The following is a 24,326-nucleotide window of genomic DNA, read 5'->3' as shown; positions in this document are numbered from 1 at the left end:
GATGGAATAGCATCTACTATTGAAAACTGAATTTAAACTACAAATGCCTACACCATCTCTGCTGCTCAAACCAAGCCCATACTGTGCCCATTCCAGCACTAGGAGACATTCCCCTGATTTGAATGTGCTTAAAATCATGTCATCAAAACAACAGTGCTCAATCTAAAACTTTTCTCATGCTGTATGTTTATACAAATTAAAAAAAACACTGAAGGCAAGAAAGATAATAGAGATCATTCTGGTTTTAAATTAAGATAGTATCTCTCAGGATTTTCAAAAGAACATTCCTACCAAAATTTTTCTCGATTAAATGTAAATACATTTTCTTTGGCATAGCCTGGGCTTCAGACTGAGATCAACACATTTCAGAAGTCTGTTCCTGTACCTTCTGAAATTTATACTAGTGATTAAGCTTTTGGACATTTATCAGCAACTACTTAAGTTTTCTCTTGCCATGGTCTGGCTAAAAGATTAAACTTTTCAATGAAAGGCTGCAGTAGCATTTAGCCAAAATCTCATTTAGTTTCAAAACCCATCTTAAATATCAACTCACTTTCATATTTCCAAAAGAAATATGAACCCTGTAGTTCTCCTCCTCCTAAACTCTGTGTTAGGCAAACTCTGCCTTCTTTCCAAAGGGTTGATTTGATGTGCCTAATATTTGCTTTAAAATGAGCTGCACTAGCAGACTGAACTTGCTTCCAGTGATCTCAGTGGCAAAGGCCCCACCAACATCCACACAGAATCAGAGCCCAAATACATCTGCAGCAGGACAACACCCCTCATAACGGAACTACTTACCAGTAGGACTGTGAGTAACACAAGATACTCAGTGCTCTCTAGCTTGGCATCAACAAGAGCAAAGGTGGAAAATACAGAAGGCAGACGAGATGACCCTAAAGCAGTTAATTTCCCATTATTATCAGTAAGTTGGTGACTGTGGATAAGACTCTGCTTTCAAAATACACAATGTCCAGTTATCTCCCTTAGTCTTTAGTTTAGTGTTGAGGGAATGGGCACAGCAATATTTAGAGTCAATGCAAAAGCAATTCTATAGCATATGGATAAAACATACACTATAAAATCTGGGTATTACTATTACCACTGAGAGTAGAGTTTCATATTCAAAGTGTACAGGCCTGTTCTTAAGAGGAAAAGAAAAAAAGGCTTGCAAAGAGATGGATTTACCAGTGGGAAGAAAATAAAATAGATAACAAAAAAAACCCAGTAATTTTAATGCCTGTCCTCTGATTTCCTGCCACACTGGTGACCCCACTTATACTCCCAGCATAGAGTGATGTTTACTTCATCTCCTTACAGATGCTGAGAAGCTGTATGAAGTACCCCAGTGGCATCAGTATTGAAAGGCTGAGAGGAGCTGGCAGTATGGTGAGGAGGATCCGTACCTGCTGCGTGGAGGGGAAGGAATTCATCCTTGAACTCGTACCTCCCATATGCACACCCTGGCTGCTCCATCATATTCTGCTGGTTCCTTACTGTTTGTGTGTTTTATATAAAGGTCTTGTTCAACAATTCAACTTAAATATAGCACTGCCTTACTGTAGCATGAAATTCTAACAATGGCTTTGAACTGTGAAGGAAGATTCAACCTGCACATTCTCTGAGCTTCAGTGCTTCCAGGGCAGGGAAGTGGTTGGGTGATCTTTTCCCCCCCGCCCCTTTTTTTTTTTTTCTTTAAAGACTGAAGTTTTAACTAAGATCCTCTTGATAAACAGCCTTCTGTGCCCAAAAGAGTAAAAGGGAAGGAATGTCTTGTTCAAAAGTCTGGAAATGATACAGAAAATACTATTTCATTAAAACTGCTTTATGAAGTCTTGCAAGCAAGACAGGTGACTAAAGTCTTTAAATTTTATCCTTTCTTTCACCATATGTTCTGCTATTCCAAACAAAACCCTCTTTTTGTTCTTTGTTTAGTAACCTAATAATTGGCAAAATTCTTGTCATAAATCAAGTCCTTTCAGTATTATTGGAGCATGTTTTCATGGAACTCTCTCTCATATTCATTGAAGATTTCTAAGGGGCCTTATGGTGTCCAGAGAAAAAATATGCTACAGAAGTACTGTCAGTATTCTTTACTTTCTTAGTAAAGAAGTCAGGATCAGCTGTAATATTTTCAAGTTTTGTTAGTGTCCTTTATCACGAACGCCATGCGCTCACAGAATTTTATCACTAAACTGACAAGCTGCTACAACTGAACTGACTCATTTCCAGGAAACAAACAATATTGCTTGTTTATCTAATGGGCACAATTGCAGCTCCAGGAACATACTGGAGGAGACTGGAAATGTAATCTTTGAGGAACAGCAGCTTTATTACAAAAGGCAAGATCAGAGCATAGTTTAAGGCTACGTATGATCATGGTCAGAGGCAGTGGAATTATAAAACCCAAGAAATCAACACAGGTGCTGAATGAAGATTCCATTGCTTAAATACTAAAAGATAGAACAACATGAAAAGAGAAAGGATATATTGCAATTCCTTCATTGAGTGGTAGGAGCCTCTGTCACAGAGGTGCAAGCAAGACACTTCAGTAGCTTTGGCAGGCCATGCACTAAGACAAATCTAAGGACTGTTCAATAACACCACCAAAAAACATATTTATGATTGCAGGCCACATAGATAGATGAGAGACTATAGCCAGCTATGGGCTGCAGACACCTAATCCTTCACTAGTGAGAATAATAGCACCCAATAGGTTTGCACCTTTTCTAATAAATTACTTCTTTCTCATCCCCTTTCCCCACTATCCACACTTGATAACTGTTAAAAAAAATGCTAAAAAAAAAAAAGGTAGAAAGGTGTGAATGCTCCCAGGTAACCATAAGTCACACTTAAATGGGAAACCTCCTAAAAGCTAAATAAAGCAAGAATTTGGGGCAGGTGAAGCTTCAATTTGTAAGCAGTTCTACACTACACTTGACATGTCCCTTTGATTTCATTTGGCTGCAGTGACATGCAGTGACACACTGAGGTGACTGCAGGATTCAGGGTTTAAAGAACAGTATTCTCAGTCAGATATGACCAACCTTTCCACATGCAGGTTAAAACATCCAAGAACAGATTGGCCAGCAATTCACATAGTGATACATACAGGAGCAAAATGGGACCTAGCACATGTTGGGCACTATCAGATAAATGGGCTAATGATGAGATAAAGTAGGATACAAGACTTTACACAATGTTTAGTTCCTACAAAATATATTACACAGAATTAGAAAATATGCTTAGTAATTATACATTATAATATTTTTCATCAAGGGATCTCCTATGACTCAAAGTTGTCATTATCCTCATTTTACAACAGCTACTCTCGGGAGAGTCTGGCTAAGAAAGACATGGGACTCCTGACTCAGATTTTCCCAATTCTTTTTAATTTAAATTATAAGCTTAATGTTATTAATGTTATGTTATGTTAGTGTGATTATTTGTATTTAATTTCCTTTTGAGATTTTTCTTTAATAGTGATATAATTTGAACTGACATAGTAACATGCTTTTCATATACTTCTGCTGAAATTGTGCCTAAAGGCAGTGAAATTCTCATCCATAAGCTGCATAAGGAAAAAAACCTCTGGTGCTCAGAAGCCAAACACCTGCTAGAACTAGTGGTGGATCCAGATTTTTAAGAGAATTCCTGTTGTATAATGAAAACACAAAGATGGGAAATGTGTGGGGCAATGGAACAGTATTAAAATCACGGCACTTAAGGCTAAACAACAATATGCTTCAGAGCTGAATACAGAAGTTCTTCACATTAAAGATGTTCAGAAGTGCAGTTATACACAAAGACTTTTGTGATGCAGGGAAGGTTGAAGAGCGACTATTACACGTTGCAGGGAATTGCCATGCCGTTCATTGCTAATGACAGGGAGTTTTCTCCCTACCCTCAATCTCAGTACATCTGCTTCTGATTCAGGTGGCAGGGGAAAATTGGCAAGTATTCAGCAGTCAACAAAGCCCGCCCTAGCACTAGCAATTTTTCTTCATTGCATACTGTTTCTGCAATATTGTCATCAGCAACAGTGTGGTGTTTATCATGAACTGATCAGGTAGAAATGTATGGAATTCTCAGCTACTGTAAATGACTACAAATTCTCATAACAGAAATAGACCTGAAAACAGGAAAACTCTCAGCCACCATCAACTGTAAAAATTTCTCAATAAGAATATGTGTCTTTGGTGCAACTATTTTGAAGATCAAACCAAAAACTCGAGTACAAGAGCATGCAACTAAGCAACTTCGACAGATTAGGTAGATGAAAGATTCTAATGATCAATATCTACCATCAGTCCATCAATGAGACCCTCAAAGAGTCCTTTAAATGTAACATAAACAAGTATAACCCAGTGATATGAAGAATAAGGTGACAAGATTCCTCGTCAGAGATGGGTCAGATCACTTTAACATAGGATCCATAAATATCCCCTTTAAAAAGTATATTCTTATGTCACACACACAAAGGACACAAAGGTCACTCAGCTATACTAAAATAACTAAAAATAAAATAACACAAGAGGCAAGAACAATCTTTATCGATCAGCAGTGTTTGCTGACCTACTCCAGCGACTTCCACAAATACACACACAGAGATAAGGCTGTGTAAAGGCTTGTGCATGTACAGATTAACAGAGCAAAATTGCTCAAGTAAATGGAGAGCTGACTTTAGTGGCGCCAGAGCTGCTCTTGTACGTTCCAAAGGTGCTAATATGACCTGCAGAGATCTGGGTGAGGAAATTTCACAGCAAGTTCATCACTTTTTAAAAAATAAAACATTTTCTAGAAGGTTCAGTTAGTTTACTGTATCAAGGAAAAAGGAATACATCTAATATATATGTTATTACTACATTTAGTTACATTCATTACTAAAATTCTATGTATTTTTGCTCTGAAATTTCCTGGCTTCTTTATCTAGTCCCTTGGACTGGCCTGTAGTGTTTTTTTCTATGCTACAGTACACTGTCCTTTATTATCGGAAAACATTTTCTCCCTTTTCCTCAAACAAAAGGGGAAAGGTGGCAGCGGTTGTGAGCCTAACAGCACCCACAAATGACAAAAATCCTTATAAATACACTCCTGGTACTGCTTCCCCATGGAATAGGAGAGCTTGGTCTTCATCCACCTTGCTACCATCTTTTCAAAATATCTTCAAAAAGGGGCTGGGGGGCCATCCCAAAGTTCTAGTCCAAAGGCAGCCTGAATAAGAGTGCAAATAGCCAAAATGATTCTCTTCCCTAGCTGGTCACCTCTAGTTGATGAATCCTTTCTCACCTGAAAGAAATTAGACTGTAGAAAATGCCACAACCAGATGTTCATTCTCAGGCTAACTCATGATTTACAACACATCAGCACATGAATGTGTCTAACACATGGCGAGGAAAACGTGATTTTTCCACTCTTAGTTTTCCATCACTTCTGATAATTTTAGTGATATTAACCCAGTTCTTCATCTACTCTTCTTTCTCCATCACATTAAGTCCCTTTGCAGGGTTTACAGACTGAGCAGCCTAGCACATTGACTCGGTCAGGCACATTTTCACAATAAGGAAGCAGTTAAATGGTCATGGCTCTGCTGTAGGAATGTTGGTTTAAGGCTATTAATAAGGCACATGAGGTGAATGCTTTTCAGCCAAGCCAAGCGCCCTCCACATGTGCACACCTGTTTCAGCATAATTTTAAAGAGAAGTTCCCGAAAGAAACCGTTCACAGCACGCAGTCTCCAAGTCAAACGCATTTTTGCAAATACTCTAGAGCTTTTAAGCTTTCTGTGCTTTACTGATGTCAGGAATACCAATGCCCCAACTACCAGGTAAAACATGCCACTTTATGGAAAATCATTTTTCCCTAAGAAATTATCTGCGTCTTCTTAGCACCTCTGTTGTTCTCATCTACCACTTGGAGCTTATTGCCTGAGTTGCACTGTCTCGATTCTTCCCACCTGATCTTCTGCTGCTGAAATGCTTTCCCAGACCCAGGCCTACTGTTCCAACAATGCAACTCACTCCTCAAAGCATGCATCCTCACAGTTACATACCTAATTCAGCCTTATTTAAATCTCATCTTAGCTATTCCCTCAGTTCAGTGATGCCAGTCTTGATATCTTTGATCCATCCATTTTCTCATTTCCTCTTAATGTTTTTTTGGGTTGTTATTTTTTTTTTTAGGAGGGGGGAAGAGTGGCACACAACAGACAGTGGTTGTTCTCTAACTGCACTTTGCTTTTGTCTCTTGCCAGTGAAAGCATCTCAAGCAGGGCAAGGTTTTAACTGTGTGTTGTATTGAGCCAGACGCACTGTCCAGCATTAACAAAGAAAAGGCTGACTAGAAAAAGTTCAATAAGTGAACAAAAAGCAAACAACAAAAGAAGCAGAAGCCCCCCTCCCCCTCCCTCCCCAGATAAAAGCAGTCTCTGAATCAGAGAAGAATAAATATGAAAGAGGACCTACCACTAATCTGAAGATTGTTGTTGCTGGTCACAATTCATCTACTAGCATTAGCTGACAGTATTCTGCACGTACACTTACTAATAAGCCACTACTTAGATAACTACACTTTAGCTGTAAAAAAGCAGAGCAATTAAAAGCTCACATGACAGGCACTGCAGGAATCTGTTCACTGACAACTGTTAAGACTAATGGTCATTAATTTAATGACTCTCATTTTTGTTCTCCTACATGATGTGTACAGTAATGCTGGAGGACTGATACGGTGAAGGGGAAAGGGCCCTTACTGAAGTGAGAAAAGATAAACACAGGATCTGCTGCTGGAAAGAATGAAGTAAATCCTCTGAAGGAACAGGAATTGCTGAAATGTTGAAAGACACAGCTGAGCAAGTCAGACATCCTCTAATCAGGATGGTTTCAACTTTATCACCCATCTTCCATAACCAGCAAAAAAATTCCATTAAGCAGTTTTAAAATGATCCAGGTGACTACAAAAAGCCATTTAATGAACATGACAACAGAAAAAGGATGAATAATGGAGAATACCAAAGAGCATCTGTAATTCAAAGGCAAGATGCTGCCCTAGCATTCTGGAATTTATAAAAGTATGATGTTCTCTTAAATGACCTGCATTTTCTTTTTAAATATTATAAGCATCTAATGTCTTTGCAGTAACTGACCTCACTAACACACCAATTTTAACCCTCTAATGGTCTATATTATCCTTGCTAGCGCTTGCATTTGAAAGTGATTTAAACAGGTATCACAGAAGGAACACTGAAAGACGGGCCATGTGATTATATTCCTGGTGACCCATCTTGTATTCTCATTTGAACAGCTGAAGTGGAGTGAATCGCTTCACTAGGCGTGCATTACTCTGGGAACTTGGCTACCATATCCACAATATGCGAATTGCCAATACATACCACCTGCATACTGAGGGAACGGAAGACCTTCCTGTGGAGGAATATCTTCCCATCCTGTGTGGGTGTACAGAAGCAGATGTGCACGTACAATGGATAGCTCCCAGGACAGCTGAATGGAGACATGTCATAAGTCATGCACTGCTTTCCAATTATTATTATCTTTCTACGGGAGATTTAACAGAACAATTTTACTCCTTCAGAATACTGCACTGGAGTTCACCCTGGCATAGCAGATGGCTAGTAAGATGAACAGTCTTGTTGCCTTCTCTTCTCCAGCAGTTTGAAGAATCTAACTGTAGGGGGTAGTAACTTTTCAGCACATACCTATTTACTGGCATTCCACAGAATCTACTGGCAACTACAAATGGGACACACAACTAAACACTAAATAGAGGTTGCAGTCAAGCTACTGGAAAGCCCTCCTAGCATGGCCAATACAGGAAAGGTTGAGGATGGAGTGACTCTTATTGTTGCTGATGATACAATCAAACCCGTTTAAGCATGTCTTGCATGCAAAATGAGCATTTAGCTCTAAGTGACATAGACAGCTTTTAAAAGGTGAGTCATTCAGGCTCCCCTGCTTCAGCAAAGTGGAAAACACAGCTATTTTTCTCAGAAGTAGGACAGCTACTAAAGAACAACTTTTCAAAAGCAGCTTTATATACTGAATTCTGAAAGACTGCACATAACCTTGGTTTGTCCACTTGACCTTGGCTTTTGAAAAGCTGACATGTCTCTTGTAGGACAAGGGATACTCCACTCACTACTTTTAAAAACAGCAGGGGGAAATGCATTTGCCATTATGTGCCTGATCCCTAACCAACACTACAAAATCACCTATTCTTGCATATCTAGCAGCTTCTCTTTTGCTGCTACCATTTGTGTGTAAGGTTAAACAGAATTCTTGACAGCATAGTTTAATTTTAAAGATTTACAGAAGGGCACTATTCCTACAGAACATTTTTCAAGTATTCCTGAGCACTTTTGGATGGATCTGTGGCAATAACCCCGAATTTTCTTATCCGCAGTCAGCTCTTAGTTTGCCAGTACAAGCTAATGTGAGCTAGGAGGCCAACCCTAACAGTTCAATATCTAAAGCTTTAGCATGGTTCCAGATTCTCATATGTTTGTCTTTAGCATTCTAAGACTTTTCAAAATACAGACAGAATCCAAGAACAATGGACTGTGCAAAGGCAGGGAAATATTTTTATCCACCCTTTTATTTAATTGCAGAGGATTCCTTCTGCCCTGTATATCCATGCGTTCTGAGACTGAAGACAACCATGACACTGGAAACTATGGAAGCTAGAACCTATGCAGTCTAGTGAATCTGCAAACAGTGGTGTGAAATACTGTGCTTCTAAGGATTCAGCTGATCTTTTCCTGCATAATTATACATCTCTTCACATTCTCCACTGCTTTAAAAATTGTTAACAGTAAGACAGTCTCACTCTCACAGTTAAGCCATGCTGAAAGTTAACTATGGCAGTAATCCTATTTTCATTTGCACTTTTTATAGGCCTGGCTTCCTCTGCACTCAGTACACAATAAAATGTTATTATATGAAGCCTAAAAATCACCCATTTTAAATAAAAAGACCCAAATATAAATCTTAACCTGTGTATTTCTCTGAAAATTTGGCTGTACTTGGAATTATCAGTCCAGAACATCTCTATTTCAGAGCCCAGGTCTTTTTGCCAAGAGAGATGTTCCTTTATCCTGATTATAGTGAAAAAAGCCAGCTTGCTGGCCTGACTCAGACTGTAATTATCTGTGCCTTTCTACAAGCTTTTTATAGTTCCTGGTAAAAAGGCTGAAGGGAATCTTGCACATCCACACGAGGTTTGAAATGTGTTGCCCTCTTGGATAAAACCACCAAAAAATGACTGAATGAGATCTGTCTCTTCCCTACGTGCTTTTCCTTTCTCAGGGATAAGATGATGCATACAGCAATCTCCCTCATTTTGCATTACTCCAGCTTTAATAACAGAGGAAGGGCTGACTGCAAATTATTCTATAAAAAATACAACAAATTCTTCAAAAAAGCCTGTTTACCTATTTTAATAAAATACTCAAAGAATTAACTACACACTTTAAAAGGAAGTATGGGACAATAATAATATTGCCAAGTCAAAATGCTTATGCCAAGAAGATTTAATATGGTCTCTGAATCTCAAAATAAGCCAGAACTATTCATTCCCGCCGTTGACAAACACAGAATAATTCCAAATTGCCATAAGAATCCAAATCAATCACCAGCATTTCACAGATCATAAGTCAAATACCTTACGCAGACTGGGAAAACACAGGACTGCACTGCCCCCCTGGTTTTGCTCCTTCAGCATCAAGCCAAAAACCTGATACCTATTCTAAATCAACGTGTTCCATTCCACTGCTTCCTGGGAGGCTGGGGACTGAAGACATCTAGGAAAGGCAAAGTCTTTCTCCATTTCTTTACAAGGTATAAAAATAATATTTTAAAATTCCAGCAATATAACAGGAAACCTTGCACTTGAATCCTGATGTCTACTGTGAGTGGACAAACAGAACAACAGGGTGCCCCACTTAAATATTCCACCTAGTACTATGACTATTTTTCTCCTTATGTACATGAAAACAGTCAATTTGTACCACTGTCAGAATAATATTCAAGGAACAAAGGAAGTTATGTACAGCACGTTTTAAACAAAGTCAAAATACAGAAATCAAATTCAATTTCAGTTGAGAAATGTTTTAAAGAAATTAAAGTTAATAGAATAAACCTTTCTCTGTAAATCTCCTCTTATAATTTCCTTTAGTTAAAGATAACAACATATTGGATTTAAGTCCATACATAACATATCAAATGTTTGGGTTTTTTTTTTACAGAGGATCTATTCATAGTAGCTTGTATTTGCAACATATGCAGCAAATTATACTATTAAACACTTAATCCTAATAAAGTTTAAATTTCACCCCTAACAATAAAGCTTGCATAAATCTTGCTATACTTGAAATAGGATTCTAAAAATAACCAATAAAAGTCATTGGTAGCTATCAAGACAATTAATAATTGAACATCTGAGATGTAAATTTAGCTGCTTACATTGAAATGTTCTGATGAAATTTTAAGAATAATTATGATTGCTTTTTTTTTCTCAATTGGTTAAGGGTTAAGGGGTTTTTTAATTTACAAGATATAGGAAAATAACAGATAGGTGAGACCCCTGAGAGCCATGTTGACATGTCTAAAAAATGTGAGCTCTTATATGACCCCCAAAGCAGCCATGAATGGACTGATCCCACAGAGAGGCCACTGCAGAAGAGCAGAGCACTGCACCAACCTTCATGCAAATCCACAGAGAGAGAGAACAATTACTACTGCAGCAGAGAACTTCTGTTGCTCAAGGCCCACTTAAACAGCACAGGCTGCCAGGGCAGGCCTCTGAGAAGAGGAATGCACATAGGTGAGCTACACCAGCACTAAAATCTGAACCGAACTTATCAAGTATCAATGAACAGAAACTAGCAGGTATCATCACAGGTGGCTCAACAGCTTTTGACAGCAAGATCCGTAAGACTCAAGCCTGTCCCCACCAATCTAAATTTTATTTTCATTCAACCATGCCATATATAATGTATGACTTTTCTAGTGGTAATTATGCAGCTCTGAACAGGATTTTTTTTCTAGGCTACTTTATTAAAAGAGCCAATTCCAACACAAAAAATAGATGGGACAAGCAAGCCTCCGTTCATAAGGTCAATCATGCCTCTGCAAGCCTCAGTGCAAGCAGGTGTTCAGTCCAGCAAGCGGCATCACCCTACAACACGAAACATCATTCCATCCTTTCTCTTGATCCATGTTCTCATTTAGCTGTGAAAAAAATCCATTTGTGTCTATTTTCTCAACTAAAAATAAAACTAAGGAAAATAATCATATTTTATACAGCAAGCTTGTAACTTACATTCCAAGAAGAGTCTATGAGGAACCTGAAGCTTATACTTAATTCGGACTAAAATCCAAGTAATGATAATCTCAAATTTGCCTGAGACTGTTAGTACAATTACATATGCTATACATGGACATGCTTCCAATATGCCATACATATAGGAATGTCTAAAACTTTAGAAGTGAATTGAGGCTTTCAACATTGCACACCACCACCTAAAAAGGAGAATTATGTATTTTTTAGGGGTTTTAAGTGGTCATTTTAAAAAAAATGTGCTAGCTTTTCTCTGAAAAGCCATATACACTTTGACAGGTACAAGGTATTTTAGGTTTAACTTGAGGATGCAGATGAAATTTTTCAGAATATAGATGTCTAACTCTTTCAAACCCATTGACCTTAAACATTAAAAATATCACCAAGAATTTGGGTCCTTCATCACAAGGACAGGTTAGTGGAACTGGAACTGCCTTGTATCACTTGGGGAATTGCATTCTTATAAAAATCTGTAAACTGCTTAAGTTGCATAGAATAATTTCACAAAGAGGTTCGAAGTAGTCTAATTTTGAGAAGAGCTGGGGCAGAACTAGCAGGTGCAAGGATGTTTTACCAGGAAACTCTTGTCTTGGGAGACTAAATAGAGCTGATGACATGGGAAACTTGGGTTGCCAACTTCCTACAGAGTATACAACCCTGAAACTCTGGGAAAATTAGTTGGATTATGAAGGTTGAGTAGACTGGCCAGCTCATTACTGAAAGATAATCTAATAAAATTTTACCATTTTTATCTAGAATATTACTCTCAAAATGAAGGGCTAGTGCCACTTTTCATTAGTGCTAGTCTGTTTTCTTCACTTCTCAGCTCTCTTTTTTTCACAGATCCATCTGGAGCTAAGAAAATACATTACAGAAAGTTCCCCACAAAGGATTGGGTTTTGTGCAGCCAACTATTCTTTGTCCACACTTCATACAGCACTTCTTGAGAGAAATTCCTCACTCTCAGAGTAAGGATACTGAGTAGTAAGAAGAGAGTAAGGCGATGTTGAGTAGTAACAGTGGAACCTAAAGGTTGGCTTTGACTATTCTGATCCAGACATGCACATCACCAGTTAACATTTGCATAATTCATTCATATTTTGTGCCAGAGGAATCTCTTACTTCATGAGTTAAATTTTATTCATAGCTGTAGTCTACATTCAGAATAAGACTGAGCTATTATGGAGGCAAAGACTTATAAAAATTGAAAACTCCCTTTGAAACACATGCTTTCCAGTAAAAGCAGCTAACAAAATGCAAAACACGGTCAACATTCCAACACTATGATGTCAATTTTCATATGCACAGACAAAATGCTACATGTAGAAACCAACTCTCTAAAGCTTCCTCACTTATGGTGTGCTTGTGTTTCCCTCTATATTCACTAGCAGAACTGCACCGTGCAGTGGAGAGCACTACCCCTTAAAAGCTTCAAAGGAATCTTCTGAATATAGTAGATCTTGCAAAAAGTCACATCAATTTTTAAAAAGTGAATTTCCATGCTCTGCTTCAGTTCTTCTGAAAAATAGCATACATACTCTAAGGACTGGTTTTGATGTTTCCCTCTGCAGTAGTTTGGAACAATTCCTGCCAACGGGGATGGTCTGGAACACCGGATAAAATGGTCTTCAATGACACACAATAAAAAAGTGACATGTGAAAAAATGGACATCACTTCAAATTTTGCAAGGTTTATAAGCAACAGGAATATTATCTTTTTTATTATCTCTGCTTTTTTTTCCAGAGGGATAAATACAGCAAATATTTGAGAAAACTAACAGCTGCAGACACAGCTTTAAATGCCATCTGTCTGTTACATGAAGAAGAGATTAAATGATTCACACCACACAACAGGAAATATGATAACCAGCTAGTTAGCACTAATGAAATTCAGCCTTAGTTTGCTTCCTATGGGCAGGTCTTACTCAGGAAAAACTCCCACTGATGTCTCAGACAAAGTGCTTGCAGATTTCACTGGCACTGTTAAACAAGTGCAGAATGTTGTACTGTTGAAGTAGAAAGCCTGAATTTTACAAAGATCTTACTTGTGGCACAGTAACCTCATGAAGTCCACAGGGCTTCCCAGTATGGATCTTTTTCAGGACTGAGGCCTTACAGTGCCTAGGCTGAGAGTCTTCATACTTCTACTGATTTAATGTGAATTTTGGGTAGACAAGAAGTGATGGGACACTCCTATAGTAGACTTAAAGATGACAAGGTCTTTTCTTTAGCATTCTCAAAAACTAGCCTTAACATTTAAAAAAATAAAAAAGGAAGTCTACAGTTCCCACATTTTCCCTGTTTCTAAATAGTGGCTTCTATGTGACATATGACAGATGGCTCACAGAGGTCTAAATTCAGCAAGAAAAATAAGCAATTATAAACAAATACATCATTGGTGTTGGCTAAGGACATAATTCAAGCTAGTTCAAAAGATCAGAACAAGACCCACATGTTCTGTTATCCCAGATAAGGCCCTTCACAAAATGCTAATTTACAGGAAGAAATTTTCTCCAAGAAAAGTTTAGTCTTCCCAGTACATCTCTGTTGCCCTTATAGAAACTGTGCAAGTTTTTTTAAAAAATAAAATAAAATTCAGCTCATAAATAGAAATATACAGATATTTTTCAAAAAAAAACCCTGCTATTTAAGACTAGGTAAAGATTGAAAAGGTTGCAAGTTAAGAACAGGTGATGCTAACAGGATATTTGAAAGGCCCCTGAGACTTGCAACATTAAGTAAAATGTATTTGCCTACTGATCTAATTGCTTACTAATTTTCAAATCTATTCCCCCTGGATAAGTAATGGCATTTTAAGCCCAGCTCCTGGCATTAAAAATACATTTCTAGTTTCCTCCTAGCAGAAGATAAACAGCTGCATGGTAAAACCCCATACATTAAGATGGCATTCTGGAGGTTCCCTTACAGTTTTAACCAAGCTATTGTGTTCTAAATTTAACTGAAAGAGGTAGGAAGAGGAAATGGGTGCGCAGTTTCACACTGGGGTGAAGGCAAGTGCTCACTCATGCAGGGGAAAATGTCTGGAATATTTGTGCCTTACAGAAGGACTGACCACATAATGAAAGTGGAATTTAAGCCAAGCCTTACTCGGTAAAATATCAGGAGCCATTTCTCTATATGTCTCACTCAAGAAAATATTAGTGTTTGTTTAAAAACAAGAAACTACTCCAGCAATGAAACAAGATGACCCGAGTTTCCTCAAATACTTTTAGAAATGTTCCAGAACTTTAACATTTGGAAATGTATCAGAAATACAATAAAATGTTTGTAAAGAAAAAAATTAATGTTCTAAAAATAAAAAATACTCCAGGCAGCCACAAAGAGCCTCAGAATATATGCACTTATGTAGTGAGACCTCATGTGCCCAGGACAGCTCCAGATGCATCTAGAGTTTGAAGAATATGTTCCTTTCATGTTAGTATTTAAATGATGACTATAAGTGACAATAAGTCTAGGATTAGTTCTAACTTCCAGTTCAATGATCCTCAAATGTAGCTCCAAGGAACATCAAAATGGCCTAAGAACAGCTGAAATGGTTCAGAGGATCCTTCTAGCCCACATCAGCTTCTGACAGTAGCCAAAACTGGACTCAAAAAGCATGCCCAGAGCAAGCATGTACAATACTTCCCTGGAATATTTGAATATTTTCCTGAACTCTCCTACTTTTCTTAGCCTGCTGTGCTTTGTCTACATAACAGTACTCAGTGAGTCTTGCCATTTCTTGTCCTGTCTCCTCCACAATCCATGTAACCTTCTACTCAAACAAAAAAAACCCCAAACTATAGCATGAAGTGCCAAAGATAAGTACAGGGAGGACAACCACCTTCCATTGTTTGGAACTGGTCTCCCAGTAGCTTTCTTTATGGCACTCAGTTCTTACCCTGGGAGAAACAAGTGACAGAGTGATCCCTGTCTAGCCTTTCCACGCCATTCACTAAGACATCAAACTGCATATGCTACTGAAGTATGGGCACACCAGGAATTCAGAGTGAATTGATGCTACTCTCTGCTTTGTTTTACACCTTCCCCTCATAGCATTCCCTACCATTCAGTTTGCACTGTTTACTGCAGCCAAGCTCTGAACAGGCTATTCCATGAAAAGACTCACCTGAGAATCACTGGTCTAGAGAAAAAGTGTAATTGTTAGTCACACAAAGCACCTTATATTCTTATAAAGTTATAAACTCAGGCCACAAAACCAGATCCTGTTCAAGCAGGCAAGACTGTTCAATGCCACTTAGTGGCATTAGTAAAATCCCTACATACGTACAGCATACACAACACATTTCTCCAGAGATAAACGTATTCCCTCTTCTGCTTTCTAATAAAAGTGTTGATGAGATCAGCTGAAGGAATCAGTAATATGTTGGATGTACCTAGTTTCCAACTAGAACATCATCTACCAAGCAGGCAATACTCAAGACACTATTATACTATTGTTTTTTTCAGCCAACATCCATGTTAGTCAACCAGGGAACAGTTTAAAACTATTTGGAGACTCAAGAAAACAAAACACCAAATGAGTAATGAGACCTTGAAAACATCTAATGAAAGGAGACTCTCAAGAGAGGAAGTCAAATCATATTTTAGCATATTTCATTTGTAATACATCCACTGAGAGCACTGAGCTTGTTTAGCCTTCTGCTTCCACATCACTGCTACACCAGCGAGAGGCTGCAGTAGCTGGGAAAGCAAGGAAAACTACCATCAGAAGAGGCAAATCTGAATGTATCAGAACCCAAACTTCCACAGACCTTTCACATCTGTCCATGCCAGTAGATGCCCCAGAGCAGTCACATATACAAGCAGGGAAACTGCAACTAAAGGGGGGAATTTTTTTGGAGCTGCATCAACCAGCTGGGAATAAAGCCAGTTTCTGCAGTCTTCCCAGAGCTTCTGCAAGGTGCAGGCCAGGAAACATTTATTGCCAAACAGATCTTGAGAGAGCACAATCCCTGACTCTTCACATTCTGTGGCACTGCAGGTGTGCCCACATCTTCCTCCTGTGATACTAAAAGGCAATAATCAGGCAGCTAAAACTCTCTTCTCTATGTCTGCATTTACCATAGAGTAAGCCTCTATAGGTCCTTTCATGTAAACACACTATAAACAATAACCTGCTCTTCTTGCATGAGGTGACAGGAGATAGCATCCTATAATTTTTAAGGAGCTTTGATTTTTGGAGGAGCACCTGATGGCAGAAAAGACATTACATAACTACAGAAATACATGTTTCCACATATAAACAAATACCCCACTTATTTAATGCTACAGAACAGTTGGGACCTCCCACCATGACAAAAATTACAACAGCCAGCATACAACAACAATCTAGTAATTGCAATCATAAATGCATTTCTAATACTGTTGCACAATTTAGTTGAGCTGACTTGCAATCTTTGTGTTTCTAGTGGATCCAGAAGCATGACAAACTGACAATTCTTGGAAACCACATTTCTCAAAACAGACTGAGAATACTGTTTTCATTTTCTTACCATAATGATGTTAAATCTAATAAATATAAAATTAGAAACAGAAATAACATTGTTCCTAAACAATTTATGTAATATGCTGTCTAGAAGGGATATATTAGGCCAAGTTTTCAAAATCTGCCCTCCCTTTATAAACACAAAATGCTTGTACTCACACTTCTCAAGTATTACCAAATACCTACACACCCAGGTACTAGAATTTACACACCAGAAACCTATTCTTTCAAGACAGTTTTAAGGGCAAATGTTTTGGTTTAATCAGCTAAATATGATGACAAATGCTTAGCCAGACTTTTGGAAATGCCTAAGGCACCTAATGCCTGTTTCCCATTAGATTAATTGAAATTTAACTTGTTACTTGTTTAAAAAAATCCAGCTAAGCACCTACCAATACAGTTAAGTACTTAACAGTATTTGTGTTTAACTTGTGTCTCAAGCCTTTCTGAAAGTCATCATAATAAAGGGTCCACATCACACCCTTCTGAAAATGCTGTTCTATCTGCATTAAGTTTAGGACCCTTGCATAGCTGACAGTCATCAAAAACTGAGTTTGCAGAGCTGTAATTCCTCCTAGAAATTGGAGCAAGGCCATTTTGAAAATATGACCCTTAAATTCAAGAGCTCTTGACAGTCCACAAACTTCAGCTAATATCAAGAAAAGTTCTCCTCTCATGAGAAAGTTAGTTATAGACATGCTTTCAAAACCTAAAGGAATTATTTATCTATCAGTGACAACAAAGTGAGCACAGAGGGCATATCAGAACTGCAGTGTTATACAGTTCCTATGTGGGTCTTAGCTGTCTCTCCAGAGTTGCCATGGCTATATCCAATGTCCTTTCTGGTATGCAGTGCTCACTAGCAAACTGTACTTCAAAAACAAACCCACTCTTTCACCAAGCACAAACTCTCTCTGTTTTACACAGATTTTGCATAATAAGAACTACACTGAAATTGTTCAAGTGAGACTGTGTCGGACTGTGTGCAACCACAAGACTTTATCATCGGTATTATCAACTGTATAAAATCTTAACACCACACTGACTTAACAGTAAAGTACAACATTTGGACAGTCTGATATAACTTGTGCCAAGGATTTCTTGCATAGTGTTACAATACAAACAAGTATAGAGGGACAATTACAAATCTGCTCCCACTATCACTGAAATGAATATATTTTACTACTTCATTGCAAGCCACATTATATTTGGTGTTTACTTAAACCCCAGGTCCTGGATTCAGGTGAGCATGGAGAAGTATTTTAAGAAAAGCTTCATGCCCCAAAATTGCAGATAAATACATAACATATGAACCCTGCAAGTTCTAGAAGTAAAAGCAAACAAAAAGGACTCCGATTTTAAAATACACATTAATTTGAAGCCAAACTCATTATTTTGGATGGCCAAACCATGATTTCCAAATGAACAGTAAAAGGGGTTTAATATCAGTACAATCAAGCATGTACATTTTCAGTAATGCAAAGGCAGGGATGGAATTTGATGCCCTGTGCCAAACCGCCACTTGGGTGCCATTTATGCCCTGGTTTGGTAAGGAATATGAAGGATCCAGCTGCACCAAGTAGACATGGGCAATTATCAATGACTAAGCATTCAAGTATCTGCTAAAACCAAAGCTCTTCCTAGAGATATTTCTTCATTTCTTCATTACCTTTTCCAAGAAAAATTAGAAGCCACTGGCTGCTGTGAGAGATTATTCCTACATCTGATGCTTCTATAAAAAATCATTTGACTCTTGGATATCTAGTTTTGGAACTAGCAATTCGCAGCTCTACATGTGAGTGACATGAGAATATCTGCCCAAATTTTAGAGTAACCTCATCAGAAATTACATTCACAATGAGCACTAATACCTATGTCCAAAGATGCAGATACAGAGTTTGAAATCTGGCTGGATATTGAGACTAACCCTCCTTTGCCACCACATGAGACCAGCTTCAGCTGAATAACCAAAGCTTAATTATCTGAATTGTATCACTGCAAGCTTTATGCATAATCACTATGATTTAAAAAAATATTTACTGAGAAATTAAAACAAATAAATGAGATAATAAAAGTATGCCTTCACTGATATCATCTGTATGCTGGATCACCTCCCATAGTTGTCTTAAATTTTTTATGAATGCATTTTAAAAAATAAGTATTCATACATAGTTTGTGTCTCAAGTCATAAGACAAATTCATCAGTTTTTCTGGCAATTCAAGTCTTTTGGATTGTAAATTGGGGGTAACAGCAGTTCAGATCCTATGAGCACTGGCTGAGCAATCATTATTAGTCATAAATTCAAAGCAAGTTCACAAACTTAAACAAGTTTTCTGGTAATGCTGTCAACTGAGTAACAACCTTGTCAATAACAATGAATATTTTAAGACAGAACACTTCTACTGGGTCTCAGAAGTGTTATTTGTCTGTAGTAGAGGCATTTCAATATTCAAACTAAGAATAAAACCAGAGGCCTGTTAAGGCTGATGGCCAAACTCCAGATGGGTGCAGAACTGCAACTTGCCTATGAAAAACTGAAACTTCTTCAGATTTTACTCTGGATTTGCAAATCTCATCCTGATATTTTTGATTAAGGAATTAAAGATAAAAGAATCCTTATTGTTACATGGCATGTAGATCATAATTTATTTTTTGAACATCGATGTGCAATACATTCAGTGACTGTAAAACAATATTCCAAAGGTTTTCCACAAAGATGGTCTCCAAGTCCACTATGTCATATAATGGACATCAGATTTTTGGCCTTGCAAAACTCAACCTTAAAGACATTTACTATGTTGGTAGTTTTTGGCAGAATGGTTATGGCAGAATCATTTTGAATAAGATAATGTTTTCAGTATGTATATCCTTTACATCCAAAATATCACAGATAAAAAAAACCATAATGTAGGCAGGGAGTACAGAAACATAAATCTTGGGAGCAACCAACAGTTCATCCAGTGAATGTGACCTATGAAACTTTCCCTTCCATAGAAACCCAGAGCTAAAACATCTTAAATATCCAGACATTGTGTGTTTGCTGATATTCCTTTCTCGGACATTAGCAACCCCCTGGTCTTTGGAGGTGAAACTCAGTTGCAGAAGGTTTAACTAGGACTGTAGGAACCTAAGAAAGTATTAGGGTGTACCTGATTTGAAAACAACATATCACAGAATAAATCTAAAATTAATCCATGGGTAAAGTTCTTGATTACATCTATTTGTTTGAGTCTGCTAGCCATCATTTCTTGATGCCATTGATCCACTAGTAAGAATCTGTAGATATATAGTCTTGCAAACATTTCATAACAAATATAACAGCATTTGGCTGAATCATAGAATCACAGATTTGTTTAGATTGGAAAAGACCTTCAAGATGATTGAATCCAACAGTTAACCTAGCACTGCCAAGTCCAACCACTAAACCACCTAAGTGCCACATCTATGCATCTTTTAAATGCCTCCAGGGATGGTGACTCAACCACTTCACTGGACAGCCTGTTCCAGTGCTTGACAACCCTTTTGGTGAAGAATTATTTTTCCTAATATCCAATCTAAGGCTCACTTGGCACAACTTGAGGCCATTTCCTCTTGCCCTATCACTTGTTACTTGGCAGAAAAGATTGACACCCACTTGGTTAAAACCTCTGACCATCTAATTGTAAAGAGGTGTCCCCTCAGCCTTCTTTTCTGCAGGCTAAACCACCTTTGTTCACTCAGCTGCTCCTCAAAGGACTTAGTCTCTAGACACTCAAGTCCATCTCTGTTCACAAACAGGTCCAGCAGGCACCTTCCCTAGTTGGCTCACTCACCATGTCAGATGTAAGAAAAAGTTAAAAGGTCAAGAAAGAGCTGATTACCAGACTGAACATCCTGCCTTTTCAATTACCAATATGGAGTCCTATGTACTCAAAAGTTAAACAGCAAAATTGGATTTGGATACTTCTATTCATTAAGTTAACCATCTCATAAAATTTATAGTATTGATAGCTTATTTGCTAATTGTGAGAAGTGAGGAGCCTTTTACACCAAATTTAACAATAAATATACATGAATAGTTAAATTCAAGACCATGAATATAGTTAATGTTCACAAATACGTGTAGTCTGAGGAATACAGTAACTTCTTTGGACAGATTCAATACTTAAATCTTTAGAAACAATGAATTATTCCACATTGCTGCTACTATTTGGGGTGTGTGTGTGTGTGGGGGGGGGGTGTTGTTTGTTTTTAGGAAAAACATACAAACATCATTTTCTTGGATTTAGACTCATGCTGTTTCATTTATACTGGCACATACAGGAAAAGGTAGACTCTCTGTCTGCAAAAGATCACAGCCAAGGCTAGCCCACAAGCTATCTCCTCCTGAGTCAAGTTCATGCAACTGATCTTGATCACAGAACAGATTTAATGAATGGGCAGCTCAGAAATGCTCAGTGGTAAGCCATTCACAGGGTTATCCTAGGAAATCTTACTTACCTACCAGCATAGCAACCATCTGCCCTTAACAACATAATTTTGTCAAACTTGAGACGCTGCCTACCTGTAAGGACAGAGTTCAGTTTGGAGCCTCACTAAACACCATCCTGTGCTTGTTACCAGGCTGTGAAGACTCAGAAAGGGCTCCTATAACCAAAACTAACTTTCATTTCTTCTCAAGAACAGCTACCTCCTTTTCACAACTTCTCATGTTATAGTTTTCTTTGCATTACATTTGTACCACATTCCCACCACATTCTTTTAAAACGGTCATTATTTCACTCTGTACCTGCCTCAAGCAGGATGAAATTAATCAAGTGCACATAAGTGACATGACATAGACTTGTGACCTTGCCCAGCATCCAATTGTTTCTAATTGATTAGGTCCAGACATAAGCACTTTAATAGCCAAAAACAACAGAAGTGGAAGCTATGGTAAGATATTGGGGTAGAATGACTGTGTGTGGTCCATATAGCATGGCCCCAAGCAACCAATTAAAGAATTAATGGTTATTGGATACCAAAAATGTTATGTTAAATAATATAAAATACCTTTAATGTGCCTAAAATTGTGATAAAACACCTAAACGTAGGAGCAGAAGGGCCTCCTACAAGATGAGGGTTAAGTGCTAATGATTCAAATATGCCAAAGAGATTAGAATATTTCAAAGGACAATCAAGACCAAAAAATTTGACCTGGATGGAAATGTTCATAAGACTACTCACAATAGCCTATTGATTATTACAATGTGCTTGGGTTGTTTTTATTATGAAGAGACAAATGAAGCTATGCCAAACCATTCGTAGAGAAGAGGAAACTATGCCACTACTGCTTCCAGTTCTACAACTAGAAAAATATGAAAGAAAAAATACAAGATATTTTTTCAATAGTCTCTGCATAACCAAAAGCCCCAAACACGACATTGACATTTCCCTTCTCTGAACTTTTATTCTCATCTTGAAGAGAACTATTAAGTGAACTTTACATACTTCTGAGTGGTTTATAGGGTTGGTTATTACAGCATCACTCAACAGATTGCACACAAAAGTACAAGCTGAACAGGCACAGGAAAACAGGGACATTTTGTTCTTGCATTGAAAATTTGCAAGCGAAAAGCAGAGGATCCCACTGTTGCCTTATCTGCTTGGACTTGCTCTTGAGGGCATTGAGGTTCACTGCACAACTAATATGAGTCTAATAATTTTTACTTTTATGTTGAGCCCTTTATTCAAGTAACCAGTGTATTTTCATGACTAGCTGCAGCCATAACACAGAGCAAGAGATGTTCATTAACAGGCAGTTGTCAAATGACTCAGTATACAGTGCACTCAGCAGTGCTACTGAGAATGGTTTGGAGCACAATTCCCACCACCTTAAACCTTAAAGTGCACCCTAAATCAATCATAGCTTACTCAGCTGTCTAGTACAGTCTTCTCAGTTCTTCATACTCCTAATGTATTTATTTTTGCCTGTTGTATTATCCTTCGATTCAAAAGTCTTCAGGATATACATTTATATAATGCCCAGCACACCAGGCTTGAGTTTGAAACCACCATTTCTCAGAACTTCAATAGTACAAACAGTACACAATAGTACTACAGTAAAAAGCATCACTGATTTTATTTAAAACTAAGATTGTACTTTGTCAAAAACTACTAAAATACTTTGAAAACTGATGCTGTTTATTAAAAAACATAATAATCTCTAGTTTATTTAGCTGACCTTTTCTATGGATTTCTGGATTTGGATGTACTTAAGACTGAAGAATTCTTGAAACATTTTGTGCTGTGGGAACTATCAGTATAGAGAATGACATACTATAACAACATCTCTGCTGCATGCCAGCACACCATATTTCTTTAAATACTCACTTCTTGGAACAGATTAGGCTCATGTGTCAGGCAATAGATCAGTTGGCAGCTATGGTTTTCCTCCATGGTTCCTGTATTCATTGAACACTTGAAGCAAAGGCCTTTTTGGTCCACTTTAGCCCCCAACACTGACTTCCAAGTGCTTTAGATGTTTCTACCCAGGTATTTATATAACCCTTGTCGCTTATAGTATCTTAACATTTATCAGGTGCTAAACCTCCTGGGGGCAAAGAGCAGCTGTTCTGCCTAGAAAGACCCATGGCATTACACATCTGGCAAAATCTCCCTTTGGTCCCCATATAGCAAAGTCAGGTACAGTATTACTAGGAAGAGAAAGAATATTAATTTCCCACTTGGATGTCTTTGAAATTCAGTTCAGTGAAAGGGAAACCTTCACATAGGGAGACTTTTATTTACAGTGCAGTTGCTTCAGCAGTTTTCTGTTCAAAAAACAGTAATTCAAAGTGTGCAGCAAGATCATCTGATCAAGGACCAGGCATGACAATAGTAAAAAGTTCATTACTTACCTGCAGATGAGCACAGATAGCAATAGCAAGCCAAATGATCTCCCAGGAGAGCCCTGTGGCTTTAGGGCTGGCCATCCTTGTGCCTTGGGGCTCTGCTGAAAGAAATTGTTTCAAGTTACAAACAAAATCAAGTGGGCTCCTCCAGAATTTCAATGACTAAAGCAAACCAGGCAAAAGCATGGAACTGGCCTTTGGAAGAAATGCAATGCAAACACTGGGGTTTTGTGCTGGCCAGAGGAGCAGACACGCAGTGCATGCCATGAGCACAGCCTGCAGGGTGAGGTAGTTCTAATTAGGGAACAGAAGGGGACTGAGAGGGGTGAAAGGTTTGGGGAAGCTGGCAGTAGTGGGCAAGTTTGATTATCTCCTGAAAGTATTGCAATTTATCAAATCCTAAGCCCCTCCCATCTTCATCTCTGGAAGGTAAAATCTAAGGAGCACAGGATTTCAGATGTACTGTGCCAGCACTTTGACCCATCTAAAGCTGAGAGCCCAGACCTGGGACTTCAGGAATCATTTACTCTGCCATTGAAAGCTCTGATCATAACAGCTCAAAGACTAAGTGATCAGGGCAGAGAAGAAAAGAAAA

The 24,326-nt window shown here is 38.1% G+C and overlaps 1 protein-coding gene across 1 annotated transcript in view; it reads right to left on the bottom strand.

The window, feature by feature from the left end:
* Positions 1–23,812, bottom strand: part of ADAMTSL3 (ADAMTS like 3) — a gene marked incomplete at both ends in the record, with an annotated part of 177,160 nt that extends 153,348 nt beyond the window's left edge. The window contains one exon of the mRNA XM_084267990.1: positions 23,738–23,812. Within this exon, the coding sequence (XP_084124116.1) occupies positions 23,738–23,812 (75 nt within the window). The remainder of the gene's footprint in view (positions 1–23,737) is intronic.
* Between the last annotated feature and the right edge of the window lie 514 nt (positions 23,813–24,326).

Source organism: Gallinula chloropus, assembly GCF_964237585.1.
Source record: "Gallinula chloropus genome assembly, chromosome: 9".
NCBI classification, from domain to species: domain Eukaryota; kingdom Metazoa; phylum Chordata; class Aves; order Gruiformes; family Rallidae; genus Gallinula; species Gallinula chloropus.
This window is presented reverse-complemented; position numbering and strand designations above follow the sequence as displayed.